The 13,281-nt window shown below is 42.5% G+C and overlaps 1 protein-coding gene across 1 annotated transcript in view; it reads right to left on the bottom strand.

Annotated features, from left to right (window-relative positions):
* Window positions 1-939: 939 nt before the first annotated feature.
* The window catches only part of pcdh7b (protocadherin 7b), a 387,891-nt gene continuing 375,549 nt past the window's right edge, over window positions 940-13,281 (bottom strand). Inside the window, 1 exon segment of the mRNA XM_078218536.1 lies at window positions 940-1,319. Within this exon segment, the coding sequence (XP_078074662.1) occupies window positions 940-1,319 (380 nt within the window).

The following is a 13,281-nucleotide window of genomic DNA, read 5'->3' as shown; positions in this document are numbered from 1 at the left end:
AACTGCTTCTTCTACATTGCCCACAGATCAGGAGCTTTCACTGTGATTATTATTTTTGTGTCCTTAATCTTGCCAGCTCCAGTAATGTAATGGGTTTGTAGATGAGCACAATGATTTTTCATTATTATTATGCAGTGGGGCCAACCATTGCAGTTTTAAAAAAAATTCAGCTTGGTACATAATGACAACGTCGCTTCTGGTCAGGTCTATGAATTTTATCAGATTCTTGAAATTGGAAAAGAAAATGTATATTCTGTCTCTCCAAACATGGGTAGACTTGTTTCATCAATGTCTCCAAAAGGCGTGTAAGATGCCAGAACTAAAGTCATTTAAATAGATATATCAGGCTACCTGAAGCAGCAACAGTTCAGTAAATGTCAACAGGAACATTCCCATTTGAATGTATTCTGATTGTAATACATTTCCAAAAATTCTACACTGACCCATCATCCAAATCGGGCATTAGTTTCTGAGTGAAAATGTCACAAAACACATTGCAATCCATAGCCTGGAAGTTGAAATCATGCTTCAAAACAATGAGACAGTTACATTACATAAGAGACTTGATACTGTACTACTCCTGTGCTCTTTTAATTACATATTCCCCCATTATGTACACTTGCAACTTTTTAATGTATAAAATTCAGTGTATGCACGTGTTGGTGTGTATGTGTGTGTGTGCGTGTGTAACTTGGAGGGGGTTGGGGTAGGGTCAGGTTTACAGCATGCATGTAATTGGCTAGCCGGAATGATTTCTACAATTTACAGAACTGTCAGGCAGTCCATGGTCAGATGCCAGATGTGGAGTCAGAAACAGCAGACATTAGCATATCTCTTTGGTAGCCCCCTTTATGGGATATCCTGCACAATGTTTTAATTCTCTTTGATTTATATCTAATGTGTTGTTTTTTTTTGTGAAATATCATGCTCAGATTTTTTTCACAGGTAGACTTCTCTTCTAGTGAGTTGAGAAACAGAAGATGGCTTAAAATCTGCTGTCTGTGTCAGGGGTATATCTTCAGGATTGCCTTCCTCATTTTTACCATAACTAGCAGTGTTGAAGTTCTCATATGATGAAGTCAGCCTCTTGTTGAGAAGGTTTCGATTGCGATCGCCTATAATCTGAGGGGTACCATTGGCTAGTTTCTCCTGACTGCCTCGATCTGTGACAGGCATGAATGTGGAAAGCTTGGGTGGGTTCTTTTTTCTTCTCTCTGGCGAGGTGCGCACTGGCATCCAGCAGGAGTCGGAGTGGCCAAACTCATCACATTCTCGTGTACATTTTCCAGTCAAAGCTACATCGGGCAAAGGCCTTGAATCTGTGGAGAAAATAAAATCCTGTTAATGGGCAATGAACACCATCAGTGTATCAAACACAAAATTGAGATTTGTACATTATTTCTGTGGATGCTTAGCTGGAAATTGTCTTAAGATATTTTGCAGATCTCACTCCACTGCAGTAATGTCTCCAGAGATATGGAAAATACCTTATTTATTATTTCCGCTGCACTTCTGGTGAAGCAGGAGCAGCTCATAGCAAATTTCTGATCTATCAGTCCATAACTTGCAAAGTCAATTTCTTTTACATATATGTATGAAAATATTTGAGAGATAGAGATAGATAGGGAGAAGATAGAGATAGGTATAATACATAGATAATATATGGATACAATATATGTAGATAGATATTACATAATTATATATCATTGTGTGCATTTTTTTTAATGCTCATTACTCTTGCAGGATCACATGGCTTTCCTAAAACAACTTGAATTTAAAATACTGTTGAACATAGGAAATAGGAGCAAGGAGTAGGCCATGTGGCCCTTCGAGACTGCTCCACCATTCAATTAGATCATGTCTGATCAGATTTGTGGCCTCAACTCAACTTTTTTACTTGCACCAACCCCTGTCCCCATCCCTTCCACAACACTTGCAGGTCAAAAATCTGTCCAATTCAGCCTTCAACATATTCAATGACACAGTCCCCATAACTCCGTGAGATAGAGAATTTCAAAGATTAACGACCCTCTGAGAGAAAATAAACTTTAATTTCTGTCTTTAATGGGTGATCCCTTATTTTGCATGCCCCAATAGTAGACTTCTACCAGAGAAGAAATAACCTTTCCGCATCTACCCTACCAACTGCGCCCAGAATCTCATATTTCAATAAGATCACCTCTCATTCTTCTAAGCCCCAATGAGTATCGGTCCAACCTGCTTAACATTTCCTCATAAGACAACCCCTTCATCCTAGAATCAATCAAGTGAACCTTCTCTGAACTGCCTATAATATAAGTATATCCTTCCTTAAGTAAAGGTTCCAAAATCATACGCTGTGTTCTAGGTGTGATCCCACCAATGCTCTGTACAAAGCAACACTTCCCTATTTTTTTACTTTATTCCCTTTACAATAACCTTCTACTTACCTTCCTATTTAATTGCTGTGCTTGCATGTTAAACTTTGTAATTCACGTACAAGGAAACTTGGATTCCCCCTGTACCATAACAGTCAGTGGCCTCTCTCCATTAGAAAAAAATGTGCTTTTCTATTCTTTCTACCAAAAAGGACAACCTCAATTTGTTACATCTTATAGTTTGCAGAGAGGTTTTGATAGATTAATTGAGTGGGCAGAAAATTGGCAAATGGAATTCAATGTGGGGAAATGTGAGATTGCTCATTTTGGAAAAAAGAATGAGAAGGTGGATTATTATTGAAATAGAAAGAGATTGCAGAAAGCTGTAGCACAAAAGGGACTTGGGATCCTTGTTCATGAAACCCAGAAAGCAAGTAGATAGGTGCAGAAGGTAATAGGGAAGGCAAATGGAATGTTGGCTTTGATTTCAAGGAGATTGGATTATAAAAGTAAAAAGGCATTGCTGCAACTATACAAGGTACTAGTGAGGCCACATTTAGAATACTGATTTGATTTATTGTCACATGATTTTGATTTGATTTGATTTATTATTGTCACATGTATTAGTATACAGTGAAAAGTATTGTTTCTTGTGTGCTATACAGACAAAGCATACCGTTCATAGAGAAAGAAAGGAGAGAGTGCAGAATGTAGTGTTACAGTCATAGTTAGGGTGTAGAGAAAGATCAACTTAATGCAAGGTAGGTCCATTCAAAGGCAGCAGGGAAGAAGCGCTGTTCTTGAGTCGGTTGGTACGTGAGCTCAAACTTATTGTTGTTTCTTGTGCTCTATACAGAGCATACCGTTCATAGAGAAGGAGAGGATGCAGAATGTGTTAGCTAGCGTGTAGAGAAAGATCAACTGAATATGACGTAGATCCATTCAAAATTCTGATGGCAGCAGGGAAGAAGCTGTTCTTGAGTTCGTTGGTACGTGACCTCAGACTTTTGTACCTTTTTCCCTGAAGATGGAAGAGACCGATGGAAGAAGGTGGAAGAGAGAATGTCCGGGGTGCGCGTGGTCCTTGATCATGCTGGCTGCTTTTCCGAGGCAGCGGGAAGTGTAGGCAGAGTCAATAGATACAGTTTTGGTCTCCTTATTTAAGGAAAGATATATTATCATTGAAGGCAGTACAGAGGTTTACTAGGATGACCCCAAGAATGGACAGACTGCCATATGAAGAAAGATTAAACAGGTCTGTGCTCCTAGAGTTCAGAAGAATGAGAGGTGATATGATTGAAACAGACCCGATTCTTAGGAGGTTAGACAGGGTAAATGTTGGGAGGATGTTTCTAGTCATGGGAAAGTGTTGGACCAAAGAGCATAGTCACAGAATAAGGGGATGCTCACCGAAGACAAATTGAAATAAGAGTTTCTTTTCTCAAAGAGTGGTGAATCTTTGGAATCCTTTACCCCATGAAGCTGTGGAGGCCAAGTACTTCAACATCTTCAGGGATGAGATCAATAGGTTTTTAATCAGTAGGGAAATTAAGGGTTACAGAGATAAGGCAGGAAAGTAGACTTTGTGAGTGTTAAATCCGCCATGATCTTATTAAATGACAGGGCAGGCTTAAAGGGCTGAATGGCCTACTCCTGTTCCTATTTCTTATGGTCTTATACTCTATCTGCTAAATTTTAGCCTCCTTGCTTAATCTATCCATATCCTTATGCAGATACTTTATGTCCTCCTCACAACTTGCTTTCCTACCTATCCTTGCATCATCCGCAAATTAGATTACAATACAAGTCATTGTTTCAAACGAGTCATTAATATAGCTTGTAAATAGTTGAGGCCTTAGTACTGATCCCTGTGGCACGCCACTAGGTCAGTTTGTCAACCTAAAAAAAGATGCATGTACCTTGACTCTGTTTTCTGATAGTTAGTTAATTCTCTATCCATGCTAATATATTACTTCTTAATTTGTGTAGCAACCTTTAATGTATCACCATATTGCATGCCTTTGAAAATCCAAATACACTATGGGCAGAATTTTCCATTTTTTGTCCTAAGCGCTGGCTCAGGTGAGAAAAGCAGTGTGCAGCATGCCGGCTGCTATCATCATATAAATGCTGGAGGAGTGCTCCATGCCATCAAGGCAGACTCTGAAAGAGTCCGTTCACCAGCAACATCAACCTTTCAGAGAGTGGAGGCTGCCCTGAACTTCAGCACTAAAAATGAAATCAATGAACACCCCATGGACATGGAGCCCCCTCCCCCCACACGGAACTTCCCCTCTCTCGCGCATGGAGAACCGCTCCCCCCATATGCACAGGGAACCCACCCCCTTGAGGTCGCCAGGGGAAGACCCCCCACACACTGCCCCCTGCTACTGCCCACCTATTGTATTGTCTGGGACTGCCCCTCTCCCCCGGGGAGTGCTGTACATACCTGTGCACCCTCAGCAGATTCCCTTTGACTGGCTCATGTTGCTCCAGACCCGTTACAAACCTTACCGAAATCTGAATGTGGGACCATGATACATGATATCAAAATGTATTTAAATGACGTGCCCGATCTTTGTGCGCAGGAACCTCATTACGTCAATAGTGGGTTGTGGGGACAATCTCACCAGTGAGATCCTCATTTTTGCCCTCTCGTGAGATTTTGTGCCCACGTTGCTATTTGCAATCCTCGCATACATCTGTGGTTTCCTCCTTAGCCACTCTGCTGGTCACATCCTCAAAGAACTCTAACAAATGTGTAAAACATGATTTTACTTTCATAAAATCATATTGACACTACTTGATAGTACATTGATTTTCTAAATGTCCTACGACTACTTCTTTAATAATGGATTCCAACATTTTCTCAATGGCAGGTTAAGTTAACAGGCCGACAGTTCCCTGCTTTCTGTCTCCATCCTTGATTGAATATAGGTGTTACATTTGCAGGTTTTTAATTCACCAGAATCTTTCCAGAATCGAGGGAATTTTGTAAAATTACACCCAATGCATCCACCATCAGCGTATTTCACTCTTTGTAAAATAAAAAAAAACAATTCGGGCAAAATACTCCCCCCCAAAAAAAGTAATCTCTGGCAGGAAAAACCGTGAGAATTCCGCCGGGTGAGTTGGTGCGATCCAGATCACATTTCACCAACACGTGGTCATTTCTTTGGTGCTTGGTGAGTTTCCCGCTGGCAAAGGCCACTCCGATCTCCAGTCAACCCTACTCGCCAGCAAAGATTCCCCCAATCCAGCCATAACATGATTTGCGCCTGTGCATGGAGCATGGTCCCCTGAATGTTTATCATTTGCTATTAGCTGTGCATGAGAAATCTTTAATGTGATTCATGGTTTGGATGGGGTTTGCAGCAGGCACCCTGCCCACAACAAGCTCCTCCGTCTCAGAGAATGCAAAACATTCCTCACCTTCCTCCTTCTGCTGCTCCAGTCCTATCTGAAGCACCATGCGGTGCAAGACTCCACAGATCAGGACCATTCTGGATACTCTTACTGGTGCATAGGGAAGGAAACCCTCAAGAGCATTTTGCACAGACGTAGATGAAAACCTTCCTCTGGTCACATTTCGGCTGAACATTAATGCAGTGGAATCCTTCCTGAATGACAAACACTCCTGGATGATCTGAAGACCCCTTGCTTGTAATGTGTGCAGTCTGTAACTCCCTGTACCTGTGGGAATTGAGCCATTGCAGAAGTCCAAGTGTCCTCTTGTTCTGACTAGCCTCATCTGTATGAAAGTGGATGTAAATGGCAGCTCTGTCAAACATAACATCAGTCACCCAGGCGCTGCACTCGCATAGAGCTGATTGTGAAATTCTTCAGATGTCGCCAGGAGATCTCGTTAAGGTGCAGGAGGTGAAACAATTCTAAACCATAGGGATTACGACAGCCACTGGCAATGTGCATGCGCCTGGCACACTGCAGGGATGGTGGTCTTCCAGGAGACTGCAGATGTCAGCAACATGTAAGCCTGAGTCTCCTGAGGCACTGAAGCTCACACAAATGGAGATAACTGATCCTCTGTCTGTTTAGTCTGTGGTGGTGGTGGTGGTGGTGTCATAGCCCTTTTAATTCATGCTTTGTGTCCATTCCCTCTATCCTGTGAAGAGACTGATGGGTCGATGGGCCTGGTTCTAATGTTGATGTTGTTTCTCCTTTTGTTCTTCATCAGAGGTCCAAGTTGGAGTTGCAAAAGCTACTCCGATACTGCAGTGATGGCTGACAGCTGAGGTGTGCAGATCAAAGTGAGGAGAGTGCAAGGTGGCAAAAGTGATCTCCAAAGCTGGAAATCACCTTGATAGCAGCGGCAGCATGTTCTCGAAATAAATCCTGTGAGAAAGCCTTTCATATAGCAAAGAAGCAGATGTCATCCTGTTTCAGTTTTTAAAAACTTCCCAGCCTGTCAATTTGACAGCCCTGTCAATCGTTGCTGTGGTTTCTCCTTGTTGACCATGGTGAATTTCAGAGAGTTTGGGAACATGTGCATTGGCAGTTCAAGCTAGAATTCAGGGTTCAATGTACTTACAATTTAATTTTTACATATTTAATTCACAGAGCTACCGTTGCCACAGGGGCTTCCCACATGCCTTTGCACACTGCTGAAATTCATGGCATCATATTGGCCTTCTGACATGGCAGCATTTTTTTGATGTTTTAACCCTCCGCACACCTCCCTTGCGGGCTACAAAATTGTATCCTAAATCCTTTTAACTTTTCGCTTTAAATTAGAGAAAATTCTCTGCCTCAGACCCACTTTCCTCTTAAAAACTGCAGCAAACAGAAAATTGTATTTCTGCACAATTGTGTCTGAAGTTTGTGCTTGCAAGGACAAACAGAAAATGGAACTCAGTAGTATCGACCTTTGTAGAAACTGATTCTCACTGGTGGAAAGCATTTCAGACTTGCTTCAAAAACACCTATTAATCCTGATTTAGCTGCTATTCCTATTGCTTGGTTCTGCCGGTGATAGATAACAAAAATATTGAAGACTGTCAGCCTCATCAGTCCTTGAATCAACTGTGAGGCCTGCAAATTCCATATAGTGCAGGAAGAATATAAATATTTACTGCTCATTAAACCAAATCTTGATTCAGTTTCTACTCCCAAACATGTGGAAGTAAAAATTTATTATATCCTTAGAACTTGGAGCAGGACGGGGGTATGGGTGCTGAAGAAAACTAGAAGCACTTGGATCTTGCAGTCCGTGGTAAGGCTGAGGTGTATAGCACTGACTGTGCGTTACCTTTCTCTTGTTGGCTGCAGCAGGAAATTGCTCTACTGGCTGCAGCAGGATCAATCTGCAATGGAAGGAGGAACATCTAGTGGTGTGGTGCCTTCTTGATTAAGCCATCACAGCCTGCAGACATGCTCTGTCTTCAGCTCCATGACAGGAAAATGTTGGAGATAATTGTAAAGGGCTTGCTTTCATTTACTTTTAATTCCACCCCGGCTCCCCTCCTGCCACCCACTTCACAGCAAACTGTCAGCAAGGGTGCTCCCTGGAGCCCATTCAGGCACACTGCAACTTTCAATTTGAGCAAAAGTGGGTTCCTTGGAAGTTGTAGTCTGTCGCAGCTCTCAACTGCAGCAAATGTCACACCATTTGTCAACAAATACACCGCCCCCCCCCCCCCCCCCCCCCACCCCCCCACCCCCTCCAAAACTTTCTAAAAGCTGCAGATGATGCTGGGTCAATGTTCCATGAGCATAAGCTATCCTCCAATATCTTGCCCAAGTCACCATGTCTTGTGCCTAAGCTTGGATACTGTCTGCAGGCAATTTGACCATCACATTGCTCCTCCCTCTATGTTTCGTTTCCATTGCAATTCACTGTAATGCTATCAGAAGTGGGAATTTGGGTGATATTCCTCTTCCCTAGCCCAGTGGAGTCAGGTAAATTGCAATGCCATTACTGCCACATAGTCAAGATCAGCCATCTTGGTACATTCTGGCAATCAGACAAAATCTGCATGACTCAGAGACAGAGAGCAGTGCAGTTATTACCTGAACCATTGGGGAGACCCTGTCCTTTTATTCTCTGATTTCTGAGAGATGAGAATTCATTAATAAAGTAATTCCAATACTTTAGCAATCTAAGGAGCCTTGAAGATTAAATGCTTTTCAGAAAAATTTGAACTCCACTTTTTAAAAATTGAATAAAATTCAAGGTGAAAGTAATATAGACTCCATTGGCTAAATCTGATCTGCTGAAACAGTTTGCGTGCTCTGATGACCTCATCACACTGACATTCTGAATGTACCTATGCTTTAATACAGGCAGCAATATATCTTTGTAGGTAATTTCAAAGTTACAGTTTCTGAAGCTTGAAATCATATACAATGTAAAATCATTTGCAAAGAGAAAGCAAGCACAATCATGAAAATGTTGTATCCTGCATTACTGACAAGAATCTTTTGTCAGTAATGCATTTACTTTAGAGTTTTACATTGGATATGGGCTCTGCGCCATAACTGTAATAGGTGCATCATATTTGAAAGGTTCAATATCTTTTCATACAACTAAGGATAGAAGGAGCTAAACAGCAACTTAAGAGTGTTCTAGCAGTACAGGTCTGAAATCCCATCATCCTGAATCTGTATTTACAGTGTATAGCAGCACTGCGAGATAGGATCGATGGGGGAAATCCGATGAAAATACATATTTATTTATCTTTATTGCCATACAGCACAGAGGCACAGTATTAAAAAAATCCAACATTTGAGACATGCGATGAATGGTATACGATTTAGAGGGCGATTCTCCCAGCCCGCCGCATTGCTTTAACTGAGCCCGCTGGAGGGAAGGGAGACCATGGAGGCCTCCCAGGAGGTTGGGGGTAAAGAGGGGCATTGCCAACCTGGCAGTGCCAGCCTGGACCCCTGTCACTGCCCAATGGGCACCTAGACACTACCTACCGGGCATCAGGCAGTGCCAAGGGGACAGGGCGTCCCACTGCCATTCTGCAGTCCGGATCAGTGACAGAGATAGGGAAGGGGGTGATCGGGCTGGCCATCCGGGTCGTGATGGGGGATGAGGCAGCACATCAGGGCTGGCCCGGAGATGTTCTGGGAGGCCAGTGAACAGGGGTTGGGGTCGCACAGCCAACGATGCGGGGTTGCTGTGCTGGCCAGCGATTGGGCTGGCCAGCGATTGGGCTGGCCAGCGATTGGGCTGGCCAGCGATTGGGCTGGCCAGCGATTGGGCTGGCCAGCGATTGGGCTGGCCAGCGATTGGGCTGGCCAGCGATTGGGCTGGCCAGCGATTGGGCTGGCCAGCGATTGGGCTGGCCAGCGATTGTACGGCTGGCAGTGCAGGGCTACTGCGCATGCGCCGATTTCCACAATGACAGATCGGCGCATGAACAGTGGCCCACTCAGCGCTATGCTGCTGGCTTCTCCAGCAGGATTGGGCCCCGCCCCCAGATTTTCAATGTAAATCTCACTCGGGCACTCTGTGATGCACAGAGTGTGGGAGATTCATTATGAAAATCCTGTTAAAAAAATTAGCGGGAGTTACTCCAGTTTTCACGCAAATTCGGCACTTCGAATTTTTTCGGGAGAATTGCCTCCTTAATTTGTCAGTTACCAAAGGAGAAGTTAAGTTTTGCAGGAGGATAAGACCAAGACAACAACTCTGCCGCTTTTTATTTTGGACCATTCTTGTTTGCGGAATGAGGTTCCACATGGTTTAAATTTCTGAGCAGTGACACGATTTTGAGGCAAGGCAGTGTCCCTCTGTGAACTAATAGTGAAACTAAAAGTGAACATGCGCAGGTAAAGATTGCGCTGTGCCCTTTTGACATAGGAACAGGACTCAGAATAGGAGCATGCCATTCAGCCCTTTAAACCTCGTCTGCCATTCAACAAGATCATGGCTGAGATGGCTGTTGTCTCAGTTTCACTTTCCTGACTGTCCCCCTTTACTCCCCTACCTAACAAAAATACGTCTCGCTCTGCCTTGAGTAAATTCAATAACTCAGCCTCCACTGCTTTATGGGGAAGAGAATTCCACATAGTAACGATCCTCAGAGAGAATTAATTTTTTAGTCATTCATGGGACTTGGGCGTCGCTGGCTGGCCAGCATTTATGCCCATCCCTAGTTGCTGAGGGCAGTTGAGAGTCAACCACATTGCTGTGGATCTGGAGTCGCTTGTCGGCCAGATCAGGTTATGGCGGCAGATTTCCTTCCTTAAAGGACATTAGTGAACCAGATGGGTTTTTCCGACAATAGTTTCATGGTCATCAGTAGATTCTTAATTCCGGATTTTAAAAAAAATTGAATTCAAATTCCACCATCTGCTCTGGCGGCATTGGAACCCGGGCCTCTGGAGCATTAGCTGAGTTTCTGGATTAATAGTCTAGTGATAATACCACCAGGCCATCACCTCTCCTGTCTCCTCAATGTCTCCTCATCTTAGTCTTTCTTAAGAGGGGGATCTCTCATTCTTAAACTGTGTTCTCTAATTCTAGTTTCTCCCACGAGTGGAAGCATCATCCTATATCTACTCTCATGATCTTATGTTTCAGTAAGATCACCTCTCATTCTTATAAACTCCAATGGGTATTGGCCAACCCGTTCAACCTTTTGTTATATAAGCCCTTCATCCAAGGAATGAGTTGAGTGAACCTTCTCTTATGCAATTATATTTGTTTTCAAATAAGGAAACCAAAACTGTACACAGTACCCATGATGTGGTGCCACCAAGGTCCTATAGAGCTGCAGTAAAACTTCCCTATTTTTATATTTCATTCCCCTTGCAATAATGGCCAACATTTAATTTGCCTTCCTAATCATCTGCTGTATCTGCACACTAACTTTTTATGACTCATGTACCTGGACACCCAGATTCCTCTGCAGCGCTGAATTTTGCAATCTCCATCTATGTAGTATGCGACCTTTCCATTCTTCCTGCCAAAGTGGACAAGTTCACATTTTCCCGCATTAAATCCCATCTGCCAAATGTTTGCTCATTTGCTGAACCTATCTATCCCTTTGCAGACTCTCTACCCCCTCTTGATAACTTACTTTCCACCCGATCTTGGTAGCAATGGCAAATTTAGCTACCCTACATTCAGTCATTGAGGTGGATTGTAAATAGTTGAGCGACCAGTACTGATTCATGTGGCACTCCATTCATTATAACCTGGCAATCAGAAAAAAACAGTAAGGAGTCTAACAACACTAGGTTAAAGTCCAACAGGTTTATTTGGTAGCAAACGCCACTCGCTTTCGGGGAACGCCGGCATTTCCACATCATGACAGTCAGAAAAAGACCCATTTATTTTTAGTCAAGAATTATGCATTAGAAAGAAAACAAAATTTAACACTTTGCATTATGATTGCCCATGAAACCAGAATCCTCTTTCAAAATTTTGAATACTTCAATTCTCAAAGGGAATTGAAAAATGGAAAATAATGCAGCTATATTGGCATACAATAGAAATGTTCTTCCTCAGTCATGAAGACCAAGGCGGAATCTGGGTTTTAGGCTGAAATAAAGTTAAAATACTTGTTAACTTGATGTTTGGCTATAGCATGAAATTAAAAAGCATTTTTACAGATCCAGTTAGACCATTGTGCCAGCAAGAATTGCTATATGTCCTTACCACTTAGAGCCTTGGAGGAGTGAAAATGGTCATTAATTCTGAGCTCTTGTTGAATTTTCCAATTTTAACAAGTATGATCATTTTTTATTGGTTTCTATATTGAGTCATGGTACTAAAATATTGTTCTATATTGGTGACTCAATGCCTTGATAATTCTATGTTGAGCTAAAAGGACACTGTGAAATTAATTCCCTTCCTTCTCCCGCTAAGGTGATTACAAAAAGTAGCATTTTCCATATGGCTTGAGTTTCAAGAGATAAATTTATATTACCAATTAGTCCTGTAAAGTGTGCTTCCTTATCTTTTGTTACACCAGCTGTATTAACATTCAGGAGACACTATAATCAAAATCAATTAATAACAACAGCATTTTTGATGCAGAATATGGCTCCGTACATCTCTCATTAAAAGTGGGGGAATGTTAAAGAGATTAAGAAAGCTTACTACACTCAACACTAATCAGCAATATAGCTTTGCTAGTATGTTAGTACTACATGGTAGTTCCAGCAATTGCAAAGACTATAATAATGGTATGCATTGACATTAAAATAACTGAATTCTCCTCTCCCCTGCCACCACCTATCTCCCAATTGGTATGAGAAGGGAATTTAATGACATGCTATTGAGGAGCAGAATGGTGGAAATGTAATCCATGTGCCTTGTAACTAGCCATGATGTGGAGATGCCGGCATTGGACTGGGGTAAACACAGTAAGAGTTTTAATAAAACCAGGTTAAAGTCCAACAGGTTTATTTGGTAGCAAATGCCATTAGCTTTCGGAGCGCTGCTCCTTCGTCAGATGGAGTGGATATCTGCTCTCAAACAGGGCACAGAGACACAAAATCAAGTTACAGAATACTGATTAGAATGCGAATCTTTACAGCTAATCAGGTCTTAAAGATACAGACAATGTGAGTGGAGGGAGCGTTAGGCACAGGTTAAAGAAATGTGTATCGTCTCCAGACAGGACAGTCAGTGAGATTCTGCAAGTCCAGGAGGCAAGCTGTGGGGGTTACCGATAGTGTGACATGAACCCAAGATCCCGGTTTAGGCCGTCCACAGGTCGTGAAGGCCGCTTTGGAGAATGCTAGTAACTAGCAGCAGTAGATTGTATCTGGTTAAACAACTAATTGTGAAGGAAAGCTATGCTGCTGTTTCTTTTTTGTTTTGCGTTACATTCCTCTTGAGACTTCTTTTGCTTTCCTCCTTTTTGGATCTCTCTATCTCTCTATGCCACTCATCATTGGCGAACAGACAGTTGGATGACATTCTGGGTTCTGATAATGCCACTCT

This window comes from Mustelus asterias, chromosome 1 (genome assembly GCF_964213995.1).
Source record: "Mustelus asterias chromosome 1, sMusAst1.hap1.1, whole genome shotgun sequence".
Taxonomy (NCBI): Eukaryota; Metazoa; Chordata; class Chondrichthyes; order Carcharhiniformes; family Triakidae; genus Mustelus; species Mustelus asterias.
The sequence above is the reverse complement of the archived record's forward strand: the minus strand, read 5'-3'. Positions and strand labels throughout refer to the sequence as shown.